The sequence below is a fragment of the Protobothrops mucrosquamatus genome, unplaced genomic scaffold, assembly GCF_001527695.2.
Source record: "Protobothrops mucrosquamatus isolate PMUCROS unplaced genomic scaffold, P.Mucros_1.0 scaffold448, whole genome shotgun sequence".
Lineage (NCBI taxonomy): Eukaryota > Metazoa > Chordata > Lepidosauria > Squamata > Viperidae > Protobothrops > Protobothrops mucrosquamatus.
Genome location: NW_015386771.1, coordinates 817,957 through 843,525, shown reverse-complemented (window position 1 = coordinate 843,525; position 25,569 = coordinate 817,957). Strand labels below are relative to the sequence as shown.

The following is a 25,569-nucleotide window of genomic DNA, read 5'->3' as shown; positions in this document are numbered from 1 at the left end:
CTGTAGGTTTCAGAAATAGGCAAAGCTCCACTAGGACCTCTCTGCTAGGCTACTTCAGCAGAGTATTCCAGGTGGGTCAAAAGGCTGAAAAAGAAATACTTTTGGTACATCATGTTTTATGGGGAGTAGAATAAAATTAACCAATTACAATATTTACTTCTAAAAATTAGCCAAGGCCAGGTCTGTAATTAAAGGAGTAATGCCCCAAGGTTAATGCTGCTTAAAGATGAGCTGAATATTAACAAAAGCATATGGATAGTTTATCCAATTATCAGAAGTCATAATCCTTGGATAATATTTCAGTATAATATAGGTCGGGGTAGAATTTTCCTGTTTTCCACTTTGCCTGCTCTTTGAGAACATACCCATTGTCCTCTGACATTTAGGATCTAAACTGCTATTTGCCATCCTGCAGAAATGGTCTTAGTGAGAACGAGTGAAAAGGCAATGAAATAACACCTCCTTTGTCCAACAGATCTTCTAATCCAATAATACATATCATCCCGTTGACATGACATTTTCACAGGATATATGTACTATAAGCTTTAAAGGTGTGTGTATTTCAGAGGCTAATGCCACATGAAGGAAGTTTGATGCAGATTGAAAAGATGATAGAAGATTAAAATAAAGTGGTATATAAGAAGACTAAAATTCATAAGGTTGTCTTTCAGCACTAGAAAAAAGTTTGAAGTTTCCGAGTTCAAACGTTTCTGCATAGTATTTATTCTAAAAATTTAAAAGACAGTCACATTAAATGCTAATGTCCCAGCTACCCTGTAATAGGCTGATTTGGAAAATACACACCCTGTTAAATGTATGTCACAGCCCTGATAGTTGTTCATATAAAAGTGCACGTTTGGGAAATCAATAATTACCTTAATTCTGCATTGATGTGACTAGGCATTTTCCAACTTGACATTTGCCAAAAAGGAAGTTAGGATGACCAATGTCAGAGTTGGGCAAAGACAGAAGACACTAACAGCACCATATAAAAATGAAATAGGCTTATAGCAGCAAAACTGCAATCTTAAGCAGCATTTCTTAGAAGTTCTGCATTTACTGAATTGAAATGAGAAATTTACATGTTTCATAACTATTATTATTATTACTATTATTATTATTATTATTACTATTATTATTACTATTATTATTATTATTGATCATCGCACAGTCAGCCAGATGTTCAGACTGCATTTGGCATTTTTGTCTACCTATTGAGTCCTTACCAAGGACTAGGATAGGCAGATGTGCATGTTTGAATTGATGGTATTACAGATATCGTTGCAGGATGGAAGCTATTCCTAGTAAGGCCGCCTTTTGCAATTGACTGATGCCGAATTTGTCAATACCAATGGTGTACAAGTGGTGCGCCAGTTGTTTTGGGATTGCACCCAAGGCGCCTATTACTATTGGTACTATCCTTGCTTGCCTTTGCAACAGTCATTCTATTTCTATTTGTAGGTCTTTGTATTTTGTTATCTTCTCCATTTCTTTCTCTTCTAATTCTGCTGTCTCCAGGCACTGCCACATCCAGACTTTTTTGTCTTTCTTATTGACAACTGTTAAGTCCGGGATATTATGTGGAAGATGCTTGTCTGTTTGAATTCTAAAGTCCCAGAGCAATTTAACATTTTCATTTTCTATGACTTTCTCTATTTTATGGTCCCACCAGTTCTTGCTTGCAGGCAAATGATATTTCTTGCAGATCTTCCAATGCACCATTGTTGCTACTTTGTCATGCTGCTGCTTGTAGTCAGTCTGTGCGATCTTCTTGTAGCAGCTTACCAGGTGATCCACTGTTTCTTTAGCTTCTTTGCATAGGCGGCACTTACTGTCTGTTGCTGTCTTCTCAATTTTGACTTTGTATGCATTTGTCCTTAAGGCTTGGTCTTGTGCAGCCAGAATTAGTCCCTCAGTCTCTTTCTTCAACTTTCCTGCTCTTAGCCATTGCCAGGTCTTGTTATTATCTGATTATTCTATTTCAGATAATGTTTTTCCATACAGCCTCAGATCATCCATGTAAAGGAGGTGGTATAATCTGGGAGATGTTTTTGGCATTTGATAGCCATGGTCTGAGTTAGTCAGTATTGTTGACAGAGGAAACAGAGCAATGACAAATAGTAGTGGTGATAGTGAATCTCCTTGAAATATTCCTCTCTTGATATTAACCTCTCCCAGTCTTTCACCATTGATCTGCAGCTGTGTCTTCCATTATGCCATCAATCTTTGCACAAACTTTCTGATGTTTCTACCGACTCCTGTTATTTCTAGGCACTTGATTATCCAGTCATGTGGTAGAGAGTCGAATGCCTTTTTGTAGTCAATCCATGCCACATTCAGGTTGGTCTTCCTTCTCTTGCAGTTTTCCAAGATCATTTTGTCTATTAGGAGTTGATCTTTTGTTCCTCTGCTGTCGGGGCGGTTTCCTTACTGCTCAGGTGGAAAGAGATTTTTTTCAACTAGATGCTGTTGGACTGCATCAGCTACCACACCAGTTAGCAGTTTGAAAGTTGTTGGTAAGCAGGTAATTGGCCTGTAGTTGCCTGGTGCTGCCCCTTTTGCTGGATCTTTCAATATCAGGTAGGTTTTCCCAGTTGTTAGCCACTTTTCAATTTCTCCTCCTTGTAGTATGTTGTTGAACTGCTTGGCATTGAGTGAGTGCTCTTTTCTCTACCATTTCTGCTGTTATTATTAGTTCTTCCATTTCAACTTCTGTTTTATTTGCATCCACCTCTTTTAACCAAGCTGTGTCCTTGTTGTATTTCTTTGGGTTATCCCATATCTGCATCTAGAACTGCACTATTTCTTCCTTGTCAGGTACTGACTGATTCATTGCAGTTTCTCCATTGATGGATTGGTAGAAACATTTCTGATTGGATTGAAATTGGTGGTTCTGCCTATAATTTGCAATTCGAGCTTCGTATCTGCTGATATTCCTGGCTATAGCTGTTATTTGCTGCTTTATTATTTCCAGTGCTTCCTTGATCTTCCTTGTTTCTAAGTAGTATTTCTTGATTAGGTATTCTTTAGTTTTCTTGTTCTTCAGCTTCTTTTCTTTCATCTGTTCTAGCTTGCTTGTATCTGATCTTAACTTGCTGATCTTATTTTCCAGTCTAACCTTCCATTTTTGTGGTGTACTGTTTGATTTTTTTTTCTTCTTTGTTGATTTTGCATCCCAGATATTCAGTTATAACTGCAGCTGTGCTATACATTAGTTGGTTTGTTTGTTGCAATGAATTGGTGCTTATACTTGATATTGCAGTATTTGCATCTTTTAATGCTTGTGCTAGCTGTTTCTTTGTAACAAGCTTCAATGCAGGCAGCCTTATTCTGTTGTTTTTGTGCTGTTCTATATGCTTAGTTATTCTTTGTTTCAATTCTTTTATTTCTTTAGTTAGAGGGTTTTGTTCTTCCTGAGGAAGAGGTGCCTGGTTTCTAAATGAAATATATATCTCTGCTGGACTCCTCTACTGCCCACCCACCCCCCTTGGTTTGCCTATACATTTTGAGTTACTTCTGGGAAGGCTTTGATTTCTTTGCCCTGGGTAAAGCGTTGCAGTTCATCGAATTCTGTTTCTGTGAATACTTTATTTTGTATTATAAATCGACATTGATCTGCTAGTCTCTGTTCTGTTATTTGTTGTTCTTTCCAGAACTGGGGCATTCGTTTCAGATATCCTCTTCTTGTTGGACTTGATCTGTAATAACAGATTATTATTTCTTTGTTTTCGATCACTGTGTATTTGCGATGGGTAAAACACCTTTTCTTCCAGTAGTTCTGCAGCTGCTGGCCTTAGATGCTCAGCCAACAGTCCTGAGTCCTGTAGCCCATTTTTCACCAGATATTGAGGAACTCCAACATCTAATGTGGACCTTGTTAAGCCAGGCAACATCCGAGCTGGTATGGCTTTCTGAAATTTATGTCTCGCCATATTTTTTATGGGAGATTCACTCTTTGTCTGACTCCTCTGATGAGATCTGTTGAACCTCTGGCATAGCTCTCATCTTCCTCAGAGTACACAAGCCCCACAACCACGTCAAGGTAGTGCTTCACTGGGGGTTATTATTATTACTATTGTTATTGTTGTTGTTGTTGTTCGTTATTTGGTCACCAAGATGTTCAGATTGGATTTGGCATTTTTAATATCTAGTCCTTCCCAAAGACCTGGGATAGGGAGATGCTGATGTTTGATGGTATTAAAGGTATCATCACGGGATATAAACTGTTCTGAATAAAGCTGTCTTTTGCAATTGACTGATGGTGACCTTGTCAATGCCGCTGGTATTCAAATGGTGATCCAGTTATTTTGGGATTGCACCCAAGGCACCTATTACTATTGGTATTACCTTTGCTTTCTTCTGCCACAGTCATTCTATTTCTATTTGCAGGTCTTTGTATTTTGTTATCTTCCCCAGTTCTTTCTATTCTATTCTGCTGTCTCCAGATACTGTGATACCCACTATTTATTATATATATTATTATTATTGCAGTTCAAGTCATTTCACACATTATGCCATGGCAATTTATTCATTATTACATGGAAAAATCAGGCTACTCTAGTGTAACCACCAAACTGAACCCTTAATAATGAAATGTAACCCATCTTTGTTCTTCAACATGTTCTTGCCATCTTGTGTTTGTCATTGATCAAAAACCAATATCTCTCTGTTTCATTGACTGTTGGAGATAATTGCCATGAGTGTTGCAACCAGCAACCCATACCTTAGAAAGTAAGACAATCAAATGATATCCTTATAATGAATTCTTATGCTGACTTTGCAGAGTTTCCTGTGGAGCTGCAGGGTTCATAATTGACTAGTGGTTCCTTGCTCCTGAACCCCAGCCTTGAATCTTCCCTGCTCTCTGTTGAAGCAAGCATTATAACATCTACCACCATTTCCCATGCTTTAATTACAGTAGGGAAGACAGTTATCATCTCTGCACAGTCCCTGATATATTTTTCTCATTCTGAAAAGCAAATGTAGTGAGCAAATGCTTGGGGAAAATGATGACTCTCCTGTGGGTCAGCTGAATGGACTTTCTATTTTCTTCCTTCCTCTGTTACCAACCACAGTTCACAAGTTTAGCAGTAAAACATTCGTACAGGTGCAAAACTGCTATGGGGAATAGGAGGGCAAAGCTAGTGGCTGAATGAAAGTGCCCTTTAATTGCATGAAAAGAGGGAAAAGAGGAAGAAAAAGAAAAACCAGGCTCCTTCAGGGCAGCACAAAAATCACAATCCTTGTGAGAATAATGACAATGTTACCGTCATTAGGGATAATGGCAACTACGTGCTTACAGGCAGAGGAGACGCCGTATTTGTTCTACGGTTTTATTTCCTGGCTTTGTAAGTTCAACGTCAACTAGGAGTGATGCAGTTCAAAGGGGAGGGAGTAACCTTATTGTAGTCTTTTCATTTCACAGTTTTTTAAAAAAGAGTTTATCCAATTATACTATACAGATAATAGGATTTATGTGCCTGACTTAGATATGATCAAAACTATACACAATGTTAACAAGGTTATCCTGATATGTAGAGGAGAAGGAGAAAAAGGCTTTGTTTTTAATGACAGCAATTATTTTAATATAGGTTACATGTTATATTTAATAAAAGATAATCCTATGCATGTGATTTTTGAACCAATCTTCACAGCACCACTGACTCATTTCTACATTGATGATGCAAGGACCAGAGTCACTGTGTGAACATTTTTATGGAATTTATGTTAGGAAGCATTATTGCATAAAGTACAGCAGATTACTCTAATGGAGTTCTGGGCCAATCACAGTGTTAGAAGGTTGCCTAGCATTTGTTTGTTTAATGTTTTGCTTTAGTAAAGGAAATACCAAAAACAATGAGCTAATTCCTAGTTATAAATTCCAACTGAAAAAGTCAACACTATGTAAATTACGGAACCTCAAAGAGGAACAAAAGTCAAAAGTTCAATTTTTAATTCAGTATTTTATTAAATTCCACTCCCCCTCATGGCTTTCTTCCAGTCTGTTGTTTCAAGAGTAATCAGAGATATAGCAGTTATCCCAAGACATGAATGTTTCTTCATTTCTTACCTAGGGCTAAGAGATGATCAAAGTATACATCAAATATGATCCTCTTTTGTTTGCAAATTTCTCTATTCCATATCTCTTGGAAGTTCTCCATAGAGTTCCATCATGTAGGTTTTATTGATAATATAATATAATTGACTTGCAATAGTTTGGAAACTTTGGTTAAAGCTAATCATAGATAACTGTAATGTAGGTGCAATATTTGCAAGTAAAAGATCAAGTAAAAAATGATATTATGTGAGAAGGAAAGAGAAATATAACCATTGCCAAAAGTTGTGAGCAGTGAGTCTGATGGTAGCTTGGAGCCGGGATTTGAATTCCTAATCATAAATTCTCTGGAGACTTACATCTTTTGTCACCTAGAAGTCCTTAGAATGGAAGATAGGAGATGCAGTACAAATCTACAAAACATTATCTAACCCAGTCACAGGAATTATTCTGCTCATTCAGGAACCATCACTAATGCTAGGCTAAGACTACAGATCTGACAGACATGTACGATAGTGCATTAAACAGCTCTTGTTTTAAATGAAATGTGAGTTACATGCAGTTACCTGGATTATTCAGCAATTGATTACCACTTCTATAGATTTGGCAAGAACAGACTACAGGTATAATGTATTCAATCAGTTTTCCTGTATGGTTTTTCTTTTAAATTCCTTTTATAATTAATATATGTGTATTTTATAAAGGATAACTGAATTAGTTGGATATCACCCTGAGGAACTGCTGGGCCGTTCTGCGTATGAATTCTATCATGCACTGGATTCTGAGAATATGACCAAAAGTCATCAAAACTGTAAGTCACCCTCAAAAATTGTAATTATTAGGTGAAGTGTGGGTTGAACATGACTCCAGTTAGCCAGAACAACAACAATGATGATGATGATGATGATGACGACGATAATGATAGTGATGATGAAGAAGAAGAATAACACTTAGACATGAGCCTTATGTCTGTTTCACAGAAGCTTGCATGTCAGGGACCTCAGTTAGAAGTGTATTTTTACAGACATCTGTATAGAAGACTACCTGTATATCCCCAATTCCCTGTAAATGGTGTGATTTGGAAATTAATGTTGAGAACCAGTCCTTTCCTAAAGTGACCATATTATTTAAGAAAACAGAAAGCTGGAAGGGCCATTTTTTAAATAACTTGTGCATTACCGATGTCATTATGGTCAGGTGAGAATACAAATAGGCTCCTTGCATATGGGCAGGATTAAACAAATGCCTGTTTCCTTTTTATTTGAGGGGGAGAAGTTTTAGATGTTAAACACCTATTTTATCTATAAGTAAAAAATTATCAGTGCAATCAGAGGGAACCCCTGGTGGGGGATATGCTTAAATTGATAGGGGAGCTTCCTGTGACTCTGAGGCCACATTATCCATTTCTGAATTCAACTGTTTCATCATTGCGAATAAAGGTATCCCAGGATAATGTTGCAAGATCCAATCTGGGCAATCACTGGGACCAAAGGTTTATTCTTCAAAGCTTTCTTACCAATGGCCTGAACTCAGTGATAGTCTCACATTGCAATGAATAAGGACATTGCATTCAATTTTGCAGCTACTGTGATTGTTGGCTGAATAGGGACAAAAACAGCCAGAGAAATTATTGAAGCCTGGGAAACAGGCCCCTTGTCAGTCAATAGGAGTGCTGATTTACCTTCTGCCTATCAGGTACTTAGGAGTCAATGCAGTGGTACAAGGCAACAACTAGCCAGCCATCAATACATTAATTAACAACTAAAAACTGCACACAACAGGAAACATATAAATATAACACAGAATAATCCAGTGAACATATTCTGGAGAGAAAGAAGTTCCCTGATGATGGGCTCCAACATGAGCCAAAAGCTTAGAAGAATAAATATTTGGTCCCAGTGACTGACCCAGACTAGATCCTGTTTCATCATTCATCATAGACAGACTTATCTATACATATGCAGATATGCCACCATTCATGGCATAGGGCCAGATTATTTCTGCCTACCCTATTAAATTGGGCAGTGGTGCATTTCAGGTCCTTGGCTCAAATAATATCATCTAACAGGGCCAAGAAGCGTGCCTTCTAAGTAATTGTGCTGCCCTTTGGAATGAGATACTGTATCCCTAGACATCCATTGGCTGACACCCTGATAATGTTCAGGGAGTCTTTAAAAATTTGACTGTTGTTCCAGGCTCTACAATAGGATGTTTGTGGAGACCCTGTTGGTTATGTTTTACGTTACAGGGAATATGTTTGTCTGGATATTTAGGATTTCTATTGTTAGCCCCTAAGCATCATTTTGTACTCAGGTTTCCTCAAAATATCATAAATAAATAGATAAATAAATGCTCTTGCTAACTGAGGCGAACACCGCAATATGCCTGTGAGTCTTTAAAGTACCACAAGAGTTATTGCTGGTTTTAGTTTGTAACTGGAAAGTTAGTTTTTCTCAAGCAGAAAATAAATAAACAAAAGCCTATCTTGATGTCATTAAAGTAAGAATGGTATTTGATAAACAGGAAATGGGTAAAAGGATTTACCCATATTAGGTTATTGGGATTTGGAAGTGGGTTTTGAGGAGGCAATTCATAATGAAGGGAAAGGAAAAAGTGGAGGATTCTATGAAACTACAAATAAACAAATAGCTATGTGAAATATGTTGCAGGAAAAGCAATCTGAAGAATTCACATATGGGTACCAGTCTGCTGATCAATACATTTGTCAGAAACAGAAATAAAGGGGTTACTTATGTCACTGAATCCAGTCCCCTGCTCAGTGTTTTGGTAGAGGCGTGATGGCTCAGTGACTTAATGAGGTTTGAGTCCTAGCACTGTGTGGTGGGTGAGCTCCCATCACTCGTCTCAGCTTCTATCCACCTAACAGTTCAAAAGCATGTTCTGTGCAAGTAGATAAATTAGGCACCACTTCAATGGGGAGACGAATTGATGCCCCATGCAGTCAGTCAGATTCCTGCTGGCTCTGAATCTTTCCGGTTGTAGCACCCGTTTGCAAGACAGGTCTGGAGAAAGGTGGGGGGCCTTCGATGACGCTGCAGGAGAGCTGCTCATCTGTCTCTCTGGTGCAAAGCCAGCTTGCCCTCCTGTAGTGCACCTTGGGAAGCGCATGAGCGTGTTCTACAATGGTGCTGGTAAATTGGCAGCCAAACTACTACATTGTGGTTTCCTGGCTAATGCAATAACACCATATGATGATGATGATGATGATGATGATGATGATGATGATGATGATGATGATGATGATGATGATAGTAGTAGTAGTAGTAGTAGTAGTAATAATAATAATAATAATAATAATAATAATAATAATAATAATAATAGTGCTTTAGTGGGAAATATTGGAGACCCTTTGAAAGATGTCTGTCTGCCAAGGTTCAGAGAGCTGCACAAGGCACCAGAAAGCCAACCTATGGATGGCCATGTTTTAGAGGTCTATAGTGACTTGTGCAACCACACTGTATAAACTCTTACAGCTTTCCTTTCTTAATGCTTGTATATTTAGAACAACAAAAAATTAACCACACTTTCCTATGTATGACTCAGAAGTTTATTAACCCTCAGATAAATGAAAGCAGAGTTGCAGCTTGTTCTATTTTTATTGCTGTCCATCCTCTTGTCTCTTAGTTCCTTTCATATTGTTTCTCACTGTAGCTTGTTACATAATATCTAAAAATGGATGCTAATTATAGTTACCTATACATTGTCACTGCAAAATGGACTCTCAGTTTTCCTATGGCTTTATCCTAAGCAAAGAGCAAGCATTAAGCTAAGTAGGGGAAAAGATTATGTACTGAAAATGAGATATTCATGTGGGGGTGGGGTTTGTGGTCTTACTGGTTTGCTTAAATGAGAGTTTTGTGACTGGTCATAAACTTCATGGCAGCCTTTTTAGGAGAATACCCATGATACTTCATAAATTTTCTAAGGGTTGGAGACTCCTGTTGTAGGCAAACATAAAAAAGTAAGTGCCAATTCTAGTTTCAAAAGTGCTTGTACAATGTGCTGGCATTGCTATTTTTACTGGAGAATAAGACACATTTTGTTTGTTTGTTTTAAAAAAAGAGATACAGCTGTTTTAATGACCAAGAATAATAAAATAAGCGAGTAAAGACCCCATTTCAAATTTTCAAAAATTTATTTGGAGTTATCAAGTGCAAGTCTAAAATAGTATTAGATATGTTCACTGCCTTGAACTAGTAATAAAAATAATAAAGATGGGATAAACATTAATTAATTAATTAATTAGTTAATTAATTAATTAATTAATTAATTTGGCACCAAACTAGAAACTAGGAGACAATGAATTCTAATCCCACTTTAGGCATGTGACTTTGACTAGTCCCTCTCTCTCAGCCCAACCCACCTCACAGGGGTTTTGTTGTGGGAAAAATAGGAAGGTGGAGTAGTATGTGTGTTTGCCACCTTGAACTATTTATAAACATAATTAAGGTGGGGAGAAAATAAATTAATAATAAATAAATTTACGTTTTATTGAATATGTGATATGGGGAAAGAGAAAGAGAATCTTTTCTTTTATATGTACTCTTTCTATAGAATCATCCAAACAGTATTAATACCAATATTAATTTTAATTTCAATTTTTAGTCTGTCGTAATCCCACTGAATTTTATCATTCATTTTGGTTTTAAAAAAAAAAAAACCTAGCCTATATGTATTCGTGTCATTTGGAACAACGGTAGTCTTTTAAGTTAGGAAATTATATTCAATAAAGTACAAGTACCTTTCACTTTACAACCATTTATTTAACATCGATTCAAGGTTACAGAGGCCTGAGAAAAAGTCACTTATGATCTGTCCTCAAAGTTATGACTGTCACACACCACCCCCACAATCACGTGACCTTAATTGGGCACATGGCAACTGGCTTGCATTTTTGACAGTTGCAGCCTTTTGCAATCATTGTGATCGCGATATGTAACCATTCCTGCTGGTTTCTGACAAGCAAAGTCAATTGGGGAAGCCAGAGTCACTGGTCATAAAATTGGGTTCGATCATGTGATGACTTGCTTAATAGTGCATTGCTTAGCAATCAAAATCCCAATCCTAATTGTAATTGTAAATTGAGGACTACTGTGTGCATGTATGTGCAACTGGGAAGAAATAACCAGTGGTGGGATTCAAATATGTGAACAACCAGTTATCTGTGTGGATATCACTTCCAGAAGTCTGTTCTGGGCCTGGGCAACAAAAAATTAGCTACCGATTCTGCCGAAGTGGTGGAAACTGGCTGAATCCCACCACTGGAAATAACATTTGGGTAGAAGTAAGCCACAAAGTGCTGTATAGTTTAGCAAGTAAGGAAGTAGGAGATCATGCTGTAATTTGAGTTGTGAGATTGTAGTTTAATATCCCTTAACTACATGTTCACCTGTATAGCTGTGTAAACATTCAACTTTATGCAGATGGAAAATATCTGCTTTTTTAATTATAAAAATCACATTCTTTAATATGAAGTAAAAGATGGGGGGAAATGTTCTAAAGCAATTGCTATAGAGTAGGAAATTGTTATGACAATAGTCTTAGAAAAATTGGAATATTGAAAGAGAAAGAGCATCAGAAGTATTGGTTTGGTACTACATCATGTGCCATGCAAATAGTCCAAATCATAGACAAGGAACAAAGTGGTAATGTAGTGTGCTCTGAATTGTTGTGAAGCTGCTAGATAATTCAGATTTAAAGGAGCCCTGCTTTGACTTGGTATTGTATCTTTCCAATTAGCTTGATTTAGGATATGGCTTAATATAATGCATGTTCCTGCTTCCTGGTTTATGGTAACCACTTCTGAATTTAACAATAGCATCACAGACTAGACTTCTTCCAGAAATTCAGCTATTTATGACTACAGTTCATTGTGAAAACTTGAATCAGAGGAGGGGCGGGAAATAGCATTCTAAATTCAGTATGTTAGGGCAGTACCCTTAATAAGCCAACTCATAGTGTACAAGATTTCCAGTTATCAAAACTCCAGACAAGACTGTAAACTAGTCAAAAGGCATAGGGGAGGGAAAAAGAGCTTGTATTAAAAACATGAAGTCTGCATTTAACTATAATCTAAAATGAATTATTGAAGGGAATTGCAAACTTTTCAGTCCTTTTAATAAAATCAAGTTAGTTGAAAAGATGCTCTCAGACCCCATTTCACAGTTCACTCCTAACTGCAAATTAATAGGGTTATTTTTTTAGCTTGTTTATAATTTACCAGAAATTGCAAGTGAGCAATGAAAGAGCAAATTTGCTGCCAAAACCAATTTATTAAAGGTGGTTAGTAGCATGTGCAGATTGTATGGAAAACTGTCCAGTGATGTGTTTTCTTTTTTGTAGTGATCAGCTAGCAGTCACTCTTCAGTTGGCCCAAAATGAAAGAATTATTTATCCACCATTAGATATCATTCTCCCCTAACACATCTGTAACAGCAACTTGTTGTATCAGAACATGGTGTGACTTGTTTTCTTTTAAAGATGAAAGCACTAAACCTCCTCTGAATAATGTAACAGGCACATCACATGATCATGCCTTAATGAGTTCTCTATTAAGAATCCCATGTAATAATGTTTCACAGACATACAGAAGCCATTTGCTTAAATGGTTTTCAGACAAAATCTTTGACTTTTTTTTGTTTATGCACCTCACTAATCTAATAATCAAAATATAATCTCTTTAAGAGCAAGATTACTCTGAATGCAGAACTTCACCAATAAAGGGATGCAATAAAATCATTAGAGGTGTGCTTTGTAGATTATACATAAACAAAGGATTTAGTATGGCTATTTGTTCAACTTGTTCACCTTATTCTTGCATTTTTACCACAACAATAACATTGTAAGTAGGCTGAGCTGAGAGAGAGATTGGCTCATAAACATCCAATCAGTTTCCTGAGCTAAGGGCAGGCCCAAATCTGGGTTTTCCCCTTTCTAGTTCTAGAATTTCCATCACAACACCACATTGGTATGAATTATAATAATAAAATGTGATGGATATCTACTCAGAAGCAAATCCCAAAATTAGAGTCTCTCAGACTTTCCATTTGCAAAATTGTACAAAGTATTTTGGAAGCTGGTTTTTAAATCAGGCAAGAATTTTGCAGTCTTTATAATGTCAAGGTGGGAGGGATTTCTAATTACTAATGAGGGGGCAGGACTTTGGTCCTTCTTCAAACCAAAGTTTGTTTGCTTGGCTATTTTATATATCAGGTTTCTGTTGTAATACTTCCCAATATGATTTAGAATGAAGACAAATTAAAACTATTCATGATAAAAATAATAAATCAAATCAATATTATTTACAATATTTACAAACCCATCTAGCAACAATCAATGTTTTTCTTGCCTTTGTTGTTCTTTTGAGGTTTGCATAGCCTATCATTAGTTGTAACTATGGGAAATAGGTCCAATAAGTGCCTAAATTCTTATCTAAATCAGAATTAAGCCAGCTTCAAGGCTAGGGAAAGTGACAACCCAGGAAATCCAATGCTGGAAACTGCCTCTGATCTCAAGGAGGGAATCAGATGAATTCTATGATCCCTGGGAAACTGCCATAGAGATCACACTGAAGTACACAAATCCAAAAAGACTTGGCTTCTGCCAGATAGAAATAGAAATGCCAATGGGAGTAATGGAGATGGCTGATTTCTCTCATCAGAGTTTTCTCCTCTCTTAAAAGATGCACCAATGGAAAAGGAAGGTCAATAAGAAGCTTGCAAGGGTTGAGAACTGAAGTGGGCCCTTACATTGTCTTGAATTAATACTTTGATAGGTCTGTGATGCCACACATTTCTGATGTTTTTAAAGGTGCCATAATACTGAAAAATGATATTGACATGTATCATGTTTCTCTTTCCTTCTCTATCTCCAGTGTGTGGGAAAGGTCAAGTGGTTACAGGGCAGTATCGCATGCTTGCCAAGCATGGCGGCTACGTGTGGCTTGAGACCCAAGGAACAGTCATCTACAATACTCGGAACTTGCAGCCTCAGTGCATAATTTGCGTTAACTATGTTCTAAGGTAAGACAGCTGAAATCCTGAAGAATGCTAGCTAAATGAGAATTGTTGGAGAAGCAATACAGTCTGGGCATTTTTTCTTGTTTCTGTAGGAGGTCTCAAAGATGCTATTTCAAAAGGCAACTGGACTTTGTTTTTCTTTGAGGAAGACGTTTCACTTCTCATCCAAAAAGCGTCTTCACTTCTGACTGAATGATGGGAACTGAACTGAAAGAAGTTTCTTGGATGAGAAGTGTAATTTCTTCCTCAAGGAAAAAATGAAGTCCAGTTGCCTGGATGACTGAGAATCTCCATAGACACTTTTTATGAAGCTGTGGCATGCAAATCCCTCAAATAACAGGGCAAGTATGGAGTGGGGAAACTGGACCTGCAGATTCTCTTGGAGCAATCATTCCTATTAATCCCAGTTAGCACCAAAGATGGCTGTAAGCCAACAATATCTAGTTGTCCACAGATCTTTAGTTAACACTCTTATTGTTATCCTTTGTATTTACATGAATACTGTCTTTCATAATAATAAGATATCTAATACTTTATCTTGTTAGTGAAATAGAGAACAATGAAATTGTATTCTCCATGGATCAGACAGAATCACTTTTTAAGCCTCATATGATGGCCATGAACTCTATATATGACCATGGAATTTCAGTGGCTGATAAGAGTGACTTCTTATTTACCAAGCTGAAGGAAGAACCAGAAGAACTTGCCCAGTTGGCACCCACACCAGGCGATGCAATTATTTCTCTTGACTTTGGTTAGTAATATTTTGGGAAGAATAAGTGGTGAACATCATCTTGTATTTGTATAGTAGTTAACCACAAGAGAGCTAGTAGATTGTAGCATCTCCCACAAAGTATCATATAAACACAGTGATAGATGATGAATGAATGAATGGATGGATAGATAATTATTATGTTTCATATTATTTATTACTCTAACTGTGAATGTTTTAATTCTTTTTTTTTNTTTTATATACATTATCTATTCTAAAGTAACATACATTTCTATCTTATCATTCGTCTTTAATCCCAGCCGTCCTTTTCAAATTCCTCCAGCGGTAAAATTTATCCCAGGTTTCAAAAAAAATTGATCCACATTTATCTTTTAGTATCATTGTGAGCCTGTCCATTTCTGCACATGCTAATATTTTATGTATTAGCTCTTCCTCTGTGGGGATTTCCTTACTCTTCTTTTAATTCTTGATTAGATAGAGTACAAGCAGCCAAGAGTACAAGCAGCCAAGAATGGAAGTATGATTAATTGATTGATCAGTATTGATTGATTAAAGAAAGCCATTTATTGACATAACAGTGATTTCAAACATATAAAAGAAGCATTAGTGACTATTGAATGAGGCTTAATATCTCCCACTAAATTAAAACTTAGCTATTTGCTATTTGGGGAGTAAAGTAAGCTCCCTCATCTGAACATATTTCCCAACTTGTTTTTTTTTTCTTAAAAAAAATTCCTGGGATTGCTAGTACCAAGGATGAACTGACCTTGCTTGCCTCAATTTCAGGAACGCAAAAGTTTGAGGAAATCCCTACCTACAACAAAGCTGCAATGACTCCAAACACTCAGTGGGTTACAGAAGGGAAGAACCAGGCATCACAGACTGAAAAGCTGAGTGTACCATCATTTACCTTGCCTCAAGTTGCACCTGGCAGCAGTACCCCCAGTGCAAGCAGCAACAGCAGCTGTTCCACCGTAAGAAAGAACTTTTCACTGACATCTAGTAGCATTGCCAGCTTTGAAGTGTGTGTGGGGGGGGGTTGAACCAGCACTAACTGGAGTTATAGTAGAAACAGTAAAAAAAAAAAAAAGGAATTACTTCCAGCTGCCTTTATCCACTGAAACCAAAACCAATATCAGAGGCTAATGGTGACTGAGATTAGTTTGGTATAATCCTACTTCATTTAAAACATGAAAATGAGAGAAAAGAAATGACATTCTCAGAGAATGCATCATTAATTCTGCCTCTGATAGTTTGGAAGGGGAGTAGCCATTCCCAGACCTTAAGAGGTTAATGTGGAAAGTCATACCTTTAACCTACAAAATAAACACTCAGTTTTTTCCCTGACCATTCATCACACTCAAATCTTGAGTGAATTGTTTGAAGAGAATTGCACTCTAGCAATTTGTTCATAAAGTTTGTTTGTGACTCAATGGTCCTAGAGGTTTCCCGATACCATCCTTTTATTGTGGTAGTCTCATTTTGACTACAGCCTTATTTGTTAATATTGAGTTCAGTGCTAGAAGAATGAGGAACCATTGTCAGAATTGTGGGGAAACAAATCTACAAGTAATCCTTGACTTACAACTACAGTTGGGACAGGAATTTCCATTGTTAAGTGATGTGGTTGTTAAGTGACTTAATATTTTAATGTTTTGTTTTAATTATTGCTCTGTATGTCAGGACTATACTGTAGCCCTCAACACACTTACCTAGCAATAAGTTCCTTTGAAGCAAGAAAAAGCCTGGACCTATTCTTGGTTAAAAAGATACTGTGGTTTAATACTTCTGCCAGATTTATGACATGTAAATACATCTGTAACCACACTGTATTTCACAAATGTTGGCCAGCAGCAAAACAAATATAGTCATCATTTCCTGAATTTTTTTTCAACTTCTTTAATATAGACCTGACTTCTTGGATTATTATCCTTTTTCCAGCAATAGGCTGCTACTGCTGAAAGAGGTGGTTTTTTTTCCTGATCCTGCATCTCCTATGTCTCCTAAATACGGCCCTGACTATTGGGACACTACTTGAAATATTTTTAGATGAGGCATGCAGCAATGCCAAGAAAAGGAATCAGTTTCAGGAAATTATCCATGTTGGCCATGTCTTTTCTTCCTGATGTTTCATTCTATGCAGCTAACTGCTTTATGGCCATTTTTGTACTTGTTGATAGTCTGTTTTCTCATTTCATCCTAAAGCCAAGTAGCCCAGGAGATTATTACACTTCTTTAGATGAAGACCTGAAGATAGAGATGATTGAGAAACTTTTTGCCATGGACACAGATGCCAAGAATCAATGCGGTTCACAGGTAAGAGAAGCCATGAATAAATTAGCATCAAGCCAAAACTCAGAAGAGCGTGTTGTTTCAGTTCTTTATATGCAGACTTAAGAATCAGTAGCTACTGCTCATATTCATAAGAATGGGAAGCAGATATAGTGCAGGGGTTCTGCATTAATGTGAGAGATATAATGGAAAAATCATTTCCATTTCCCTGGACTGGGCTTTTCAATCTGGCAATGTCAGGCTAGGGGCTCTTTATATAACATATTTGACAGATGCTAAGTAAGCAATGGTTGCTTAAGATGTGCTGGACTACAACTTCCATCATTCTCAGTCATTGTTCTAGAGTATTGTACTCTAAAATGTGTCTGGCTGAGGAATTCTGGGAGTTGAAGTCCACAAGTCATAAAAGGGCCAAGTTTGAAGACCCCTGATTTAGATGGCTGGGGAATTCGGTTTAAAAGGAAAATTACAAAGCCATATCCTACATGGATTAAGGGATATTGTGCCGTAAACATTGTTCTGGGACAGGAGAGAAGAGAGGGACTCTAGCTTTCTAGTTTTAAATTGGAAATTTGTTTTTCTTCACTGCCCCACCCCTTTAATCTTTTCATTGGACAGAGTGACTTTAATGAACTGGATCTTGAAACTTTGGCTCCTTATATTCCCATGGATGGAGAAGATTTCCAGCTGAGCCCTATCTGTCAAGAGGAGCGTCCTCTGTGTGAAAATGTCCAGCTTCCTCAGCACAGCTTAAGCAACATGAACAGTCTTTTCCAACCACTTTCTCCTTCTTCCCAAAGCGAGTTCCTCCTAGAGAAATATTGCCAGCCAGTATCTGACAAAAACATGCCAGCAGGCCAAGGGACTCTTCCACTGGCATACTTCAACCATGGAAGTCAATCATCCTCATTCTTGCTGCCCTACTATGCACAAGCCAACACTCCACTGTCTTCAATGGGTGGGAGACCAAATACACAGTGGCCACCTGACCCACCATTACAGTATGTGCCAACAAAATGGAGAGGAATCAGCAATAAGTCTTTAATAAGCTCTGCATCAGACCCTCCATCACTGCATTTGCCCAACATAAGCACAGATAAGAAAAGGTAATTCAACACAGAAAATTATTTTGAAAATAATAAACAAAAGCAGTTTAAAAATAACAGCTAGGTTTTTCATTTTCCACATGTGTGCATGCTTGTGGAGGCAAGTGGTTGAATCAAAAAGAAGAAATAGAAAACGCAATATGTGTGAACTTCAAAACAGGAACATCAGAGCAAAGCTTGTTATCAAATAAAAATAGAAAGTTGCCAGCAAAAGCATTTGTCAAAGGTGGGAGAAAGGTCATGGTTTTGTATGCCTATTTTTAAAGAAGTTATCAGAGCTACAAATAAAAAGATTATGTGCTAGGAGGTGAAAATGACTTCATGGCACATAATCATATCTCTTCATTTAAAAAAAATACATTTAAAAATGTTCACATACTGTGAGAGTATTTGCACAGAGTATGTGTAAAATGCTTTTTCTAATCACTGCAGCTAAGCAAGGATTCTGCTTCTTTCATTAGAGCCATCTCCAAAGTGTTTATCCACCCATCCACCTGAAGTCCTCTCTTGGCTTCAGAGGAGCTTAGCATACATTTCTATCTTCAAACCATCTGAAATGTTAAGTCCTTCCCCCCAGCATACCAAAATGTGGGGGAGGAGTACAAAAAAATGTATTTCATGTTCCCACCATCCCTTCTGTGGCTCCCAGGAACCTTACAGACTAAATACTGTTTAGGGAATCTGCTCCAGTTGCACCTGAGAAACTTAAGGGGCAAGAATTCCAAACCCACCTGTGTCTTGTCATCTTATGGAATGAGGCACTCAAGACACAAGGAAACTGAGTATCCTTGATAGTGATTAAGGAGTTGGAGAAGGACTGAGGAGACTTAGGTTATCAATAGTAGTGGGTTACTTTGGGCTAGTCACTTTTTCTTAGTTTAACCAGCCTCCACAATATTGTTGTAGAAAAAAAATGGAAAGAAATTTTATGTATGTTGCCTGGAGTTTCTGACCAAGAACAATATATAAATCTGACAAATAAAATTATAATTAAAATAATAAATGGTTGGTACAGCCAATAGGGAAGGGATCCATATGATTGGCTTTGTCCATGAGGGGGTGGTTTTCAAGCAATTCCCAGACCACCATTTATCTTTGCACAATTTATTAACTTTAGAGATAAACAAACTGCTAATGTTGACTTCAGGTATCAATGAGTGAATGTCTGTGGCGCAAGCTAGTGATTTGCCCACACCAGAGAGTAAACAGTACTTGGGCAATAGAAACTAACTGCAAAAACAATTGTTGAGCAATAGTTAAATAAAGTGCTATTCTCAATTTGCACAGCTCACTCTGTTCTTTCCATTTCAGCTTTCTGATAGGAGATTTTACAGAAATAATGTTTCAATTTTTATTAACATTGACACATCTTCTTAATGTTTAGTATTTATTAATGTTTATCATTGTACCAGTGATGTGTCTCATAGCTGTTCTCAACTACTAGCCACTTTTGTCTTAGTAAAAATATTCTGCAAGCTTCTGTTGCAACCATTGGTCTAGGAACAGATCTGAAAAAGGAAAGATTTCTGCACACCGACATGACACATTTCTCTGCATTAAAATAAAGCTTGTTTCAACTTAATAAAGAATAATGGTTTGTTTTGATAGATCACTGGAAAGTTTTGGACAGCGTGGCATAGATATAAATCCAGCCCGAATAGCTCTTGCCAACAGTCTGAAGTTGAAGCGGCAGTTAAATTATGAGGACCAAACATTTCAACATCTGAATGGGGTAAATTTATTATGACAGATCGCTATATTTTGCCTTTCATGGTTTTAAATAGAGGACTGTACAAGTTTCATTCTTTGAATAGCTTATGTCTTCATGTTTTGCGTTACCTACCATAGACACAAGATGACATATCTGGCCTTAATCCAACCCACTTAATGTTGAAAAGAATGAAAATTCTCAGAAGTGAAAACTGTGCATTGCTTTCAGAAAAGAAGTCACTCAGCACAAGTGTCCTTAATGGTAAGAATTTTCATAAATTGGTAATATAGCAATAGCACTTAGACTTATATATCGCCCCATAATACTTTACAGCACCCTCTGATCAGCATATTGCCCCCAACAATCTGGGTCCTCGTTTTACCGATCTCAGAAGGATGGAAGGCTGAGTCAACCTTGAACTGGTCAGGATCGAATTCCTGGCTATGGGCAGAGTTAGCCTGCAATACTGCATTCTAACCACTGTGCCACCAGGGTTTATATATGACCAAAAGGAAACACACATGGCGGGATAGGTCACTCTTCGGTGGCTGTGAGCAGAATATCAAAAAATATGCAAAAGAGCTATCTACATATCTTTGATATTTACCCAATTCTGTGCTACTTGTCTATGCTCTGCTTTATCATTTTTAAAAGTAAAAGTTCTGCTGCATAAGCGTAGTGGACGATCTTATCTAGTGTCATTTCACACAGTGGTCATTCAGATACTTCTGAGAACTCTACAGGCAGGTCAAATTACAATATCCGACAGTGGTTTCTGTAATTCAGAACCAATCAGCAGAACCAACCAGCCATCCAGGAGTCATCCAGCAAATCTAAATGGTATGAAATTCTGGATGGACAGGGGAAAAATATCTTTTTCACACAACTCATGTGTAAAATGTGATCACCATGAGATATGAGGTTGATTCATAATTTAAATGTCTTAAAAAGAAGCTTAGACAAATGCATAATGGCCACTAGCTATACATCAGCTATTTACCTCCTCTAGATCAGAAGAGACATTTCAGTCATAATAATAATAATAAATCCAAAGCCCTTACGTCCTACCTACTTTTCACTATCATATATTCAACTGTCAAAATACCTGTAGGTTTTTCAGCTATCTTTCAATGACTTTTGGCAAGAGTAAGAATATCTCTATATTATATATGAATGAAAACTGAGTGCATAAATTCATTTTTAATATCTAATCTATTCATGTTTATACATAGCTTCATCTTCCATTATTGCCTATTATATGTATGCACCAACTAGTTCTAACCTTGAAAAATCTTTGTAACTTAACATATGAACTGATGTTCACCATTAAATTGACTCTAGTGGCTGCCTAATTTCTTTCTGCATATGTTTGCAATCTGGAAAGTATCCATAGAAAATAATTCATCATTTCTGAAATTGCCTTAGAAAAACATGGTACTTTTATCTGCCACCACCACCATCACCATACACAAATACTTTTCCAGTCAAAATATCAATTTGGCTATGTGAAGCATTCTGTTTCCAATAGCATTTTTAAAGCCAGTTTTTAACTTTGTAATTATAGATAAGTTCCTTTGTAACCTACAAAGATGCCCAGGCCAGCCAGTGCATGTGATGCAGCAACAACAGCAGCAAGATCTACCACTGTCCTCTGGCAACTCTGCAAATAATCCCAAAGCTGTGTACTCTCTGCCTTTTTACAAAACCCCTTATCAGGACTTCAGTGTATCACAAGCTCATAGGATGTCAGGTAAGTGTCATGTCAAATTTAGAAAGGTTATATTCAATAATGAAAATTTTACTTTTAATAAAGATAAGAGTGTTTTAAATCAGCTCCTTTAGTAGGTGGGGTGGGCTCTTACTGTGAGATGTTGAAAGTGATCTAACCTCTAAAGCAGACATGTCAAATTGCCGGCCCGCAGGCTGGAAGCATCACACCGAAACTGCGCCCACCCCATTGCCGGCAATGGGGAAAGAGTCCTGTACATCACACAACGTCACTTGACATCGCGAGTTTGACATGCCTGCTTTAAAGTGAGGAGGTACTGTGATCAATCTGCTCAACAAATGAGTTGAAGTTTTTTCCATAAAGTCTCATATAAGTAAATCTCATTTGCTAAGGTCCTCATGGACCTGGTACTTTTTTTGGCAGAAATATGGAAGTGGTTTGCCATTACTACCTTCTGGAATATTTTTTTTCTTCCCACTTCCCATAAATTTTCTATTCTATTTATTGTATTATTATTTTTTATTTATATCCCGCCTTTATTATTTTTACAAATAACTCAAGGCGACAAACTCATCTAATCCTCCACCTTCCTCCTATTATTCCTCACAACAGTCTTGTGAGGTGAGTTGGGCTGAGAATGATTGGCCCAAGATCACTCAGCTGGTTCTCATGGCTAAGGTGAGACTTGAGCTCATAGTCCCTTGCTTTCTAGCCTGGTGGCCCAGTGGTTAGAATGCATTACTTCAGGCTAATTTTGCTGCCAGCAGTTCAGCAGTTCGATTCTCAACAACTCAAGGTTGACTCAGTCTTCCATCCTTCCGAGGTCGGTAAAATGAGGACCCAGATTGTTGGGGGCAATATGCTGACTCTGTAAACCCCTTAGAGAGGGCTGTAAAGCACTATGAAGTGGTAAATAAGTCTAAGTGCTAAGTGCTAACTACTAGACCAGGCTGTCTCTTTTAATTTTAATTAATCTCTCTTACTTAATAAACTGGCTATATGATGGTTGATATAAGGAAAGTCTATATGATGGTTGATATAAGCCAAAAGCAGCTTTGTTTTGTAAATAAACTGAGGTGCTAGAGAACTGGAGAAGAATAAATAAATCTTTAAGAAATTGGAAAAGGGGGATAATAATTGTTTTTTCAAAAGGCAGCTGGAGTTTTTTTTCCTTAAAGATGTTTCACTTCTCATCCAAGAAGCTTCTTCAGTTCTGACTGAATGGTGGGAATGGAAGGATTTATATTCCTTGCATAGAATAGAATAGAGCTGAAAGGGACCTTGGAGGTCTTCTAGTCCAGCCACCTGCTCAAGCATAGATAGTTTATATTCCTGAATACCCACCATTCAGTCAAATCCTTCCATTCCCAGCATTCAGCTGCCTTTTGAAAAAACAACTTTGGGGAAACATGACCTGGATGAATGAGAATCTCCATAGACAGTGAGCCTAATGTTAACTAGAGAAATATTAGAATAGGTAGTAAACCATTCACCTAACATTTGAGTCTAAAAGCAGTTTCCAGACCCTTAATAATTCTAACTTTTACAATAATTTTAACTTTGTGCCTCTGACTTCTTTGCTCATTTATTATGTCCTTTAATTCCTATTTAATTAGCTATAAGAATATCACTTCACCTTTGGAAGTGGAAATGTGTTTTTGTTTCTTGCTTGGGTTTTAATATTTTTTATAGTTTTTATAGCCTTTTTTTATATACTTCTATTGTACTAGTGTGACATTTTTTTAAGTTCAACACTGCTGCTAAGACTCTTTGGCGATGGAATATATTTTCTGTATTTTTTTATTTTTATTTTATTTTTTGCCCCTCAGGAGTTGCAAGTCGTCTGCTCGGGCCTTCTTTTGAACCTTATTTGTTGCCAGAATTGACCCGATATGACTGTGAGGTTAACGTCCCGGTGATGGGCAGTTCGACGCTTCTGCAGGGAGGTGACTTGCTTCAAGCTCTTGACCAAGCCACTTGAGCAAATCTGGGTGCCCCACCCCCACCCCCGGGGCTGATTCTGTTCCAAGCAGCTGCAGTTTTAAAATATATTTTTGCAAGTAGACAATTTCTAATACCAATTTACATTTTTACAAGATTTTACTTACTTGTTGAACTTGTCCACTTTACCAAATAGTGGCCTTTCTGAAAAGTTAACTCACTTTCTTATTTGCTTTAAAAGAAGTATGCATCTACTGTATTTTTTCCTTTTATTCCAATAAAGTGTTCCTTAGAAAATTTATATTATATTATTCCCCTTTGCTGTGTGTAATTTATATGTTCTGAAATTTCCTCAATATTCATGCTAATTAAAAAAGAAGGCTTTGTGTGTGCTATTGCCTGTATGTAATACTTTGGCTCAATTTATTGCAACTGTGTCATTTTTTTTGCCAAAGATTAAGTGAAATACTTTTTTCCCTGACGGTAGTCAACACTGCCTTATTCAAACAGAGGACCTATATGGCCATTCCCAAACTGTTTCTTAAATTTTCTAGTGTGCAAAAGAATGCATGCTTCAATCTTTTTACAAATCCAAAAAGAAGACGTAAATCTGTGTTAATTCTAAGAGTTAGCTGCTGTGTTGCCTAATTTCTGTGAAAATAACAAATTGTAGTCTAATTTAACGTTTGGGTCAGCGTCCTCATTTAAAACTGAATGTTCTGGTAATGCAAACAATGGTTTGCAATAGTATGCAAAGGCTATGCATATCAAGAACAGAAAATGAAGCAAATGTGAAAATGGATCGTTTTGTTCCTGCTTCCTCTGTAACACTGCAAATTATCTTAAAGTGCACTCACAGATCATGCAGCGTGGAGGATTGGCTTCAGAGCTTATCCTGACTTAGCTTTAAAGATGGATGCTTTTTCCTGTTGTGTATTGAAGAGCCAAAGCTATCTGGCCAATCCCTGCCATGGATTTAAATAATATGAAAGTGCCTTCCTCAGCTGATCTTAAGAGAACTCCTACAATTCAATGTTTTCCTAAGTTAAAATAGATGGGAAAGTTGATGACTTTTTAGGATTTAAGCATGTATTTTGGAAAAGAATCCAAAAGAATGGAACTATTGCATTCTATCTCATTTAGATCAGAATTACCGTAACTCTGCGGAATCTGTCTAATTAAGTCAAGAATTTAAAAGAGAATTGGGGATAGTCATAAAAAATACTGATCACCTATATTATTGAATATGTTTCAATTCCCTAATGTATTAACCCAACCACCATGCTGATTTGATACTTTTGTCTGGGTTAAATATTTATCATATACCGGAATATTGTACTATCTTTTAAGATAGAGGCAGAATTATGAATGCTTCTTTGGGATCCTTTTCTCCAGTTCCATCGTTTTGTTATGCCATGACAGGAATTGTCTAAAGATTATCATTAACACTGCTAACTGCCATTTAAATTGGATGTTGCTGTTTAGGCTTTTGTTTTTTTCCTCTCGGCTAACTAGCCACATCCTTCACACTACCAATTTGTATTGAGAAATAAATACATTTGCTTGCTTACTTACTATGCTATAGAAAGTGTTCTAGACTCTGGTGTAATTGAGATTTTTGTCACTTTTTTTAGTATACCTTAATGTTGATAGCATTTCCATGCAAATAATATTTTAGTAGGTTTTCAAAAGACCATTCTGAACTTTCAGAAACACTATAAGAAAACATGTTGGTGCTCAGGAATTTATTTAAATAGAAGGAGTCCATTTCATTCCATGTAGTCCTGTTTGCCTTTACTGGGTAAACAGGAACAGCTGTATATTCAATTCAGTAATAATATAAGCTCAAGGAACTTAGCTGATTTAAAAGTATTTATTAAAACCATAGAACAGATGTGTACAACCTGAGGCCCTAAGGTCTTATCTGGCCCCAAAAGCTTTGGACCCAACCCTTAGAGACCTC

At 37.0% G+C, this 25,569-nt stretch overlaps 1 protein-coding gene across 1 annotated transcript in view; it reads left to right on the top strand.

The window, feature by feature from the left end:
- Window positions 1-23,671, top strand: part of EPAS1 (endothelial PAS domain protein 1) — a 54,263-nt gene extending 30,592 nt beyond the window's left edge. The window contains exons 7-16 of the mRNA XM_015816414.1: window positions 6,760-6,866; window positions 13,950-14,097; window positions 14,640-14,848; window positions 15,614-15,801; window positions 17,033-17,143; window positions 17,738-18,225; window positions 19,834-19,957; window positions 20,074-20,197; window positions 21,501-21,686; window positions 23,495-23,671. Coding sequence (XP_015671900.1) covers window positions 6,760-6,866; window positions 13,950-14,097; window positions 14,640-14,848; window positions 15,614-15,801; window positions 17,033-17,143; window positions 17,738-18,225; window positions 19,834-19,957; window positions 20,074-20,197; window positions 21,501-21,686; window positions 23,495-23,646 — 1,837 coding nt within the window. The 3' untranslated portion in view covers window positions 23,647-23,671. The remainder of the gene's footprint in view (window positions 1-6,759; window positions 6,867-13,949; window positions 14,098-14,639; window positions 14,849-15,613; window positions 15,802-17,032; window positions 17,144-17,737; window positions 18,226-19,833; window positions 19,958-20,073; window positions 20,198-21,500; window positions 21,687-23,494) is intronic.
- The last annotated feature ends 1,898 nt before the right edge of the window (window positions 23,672-25,569 follow it).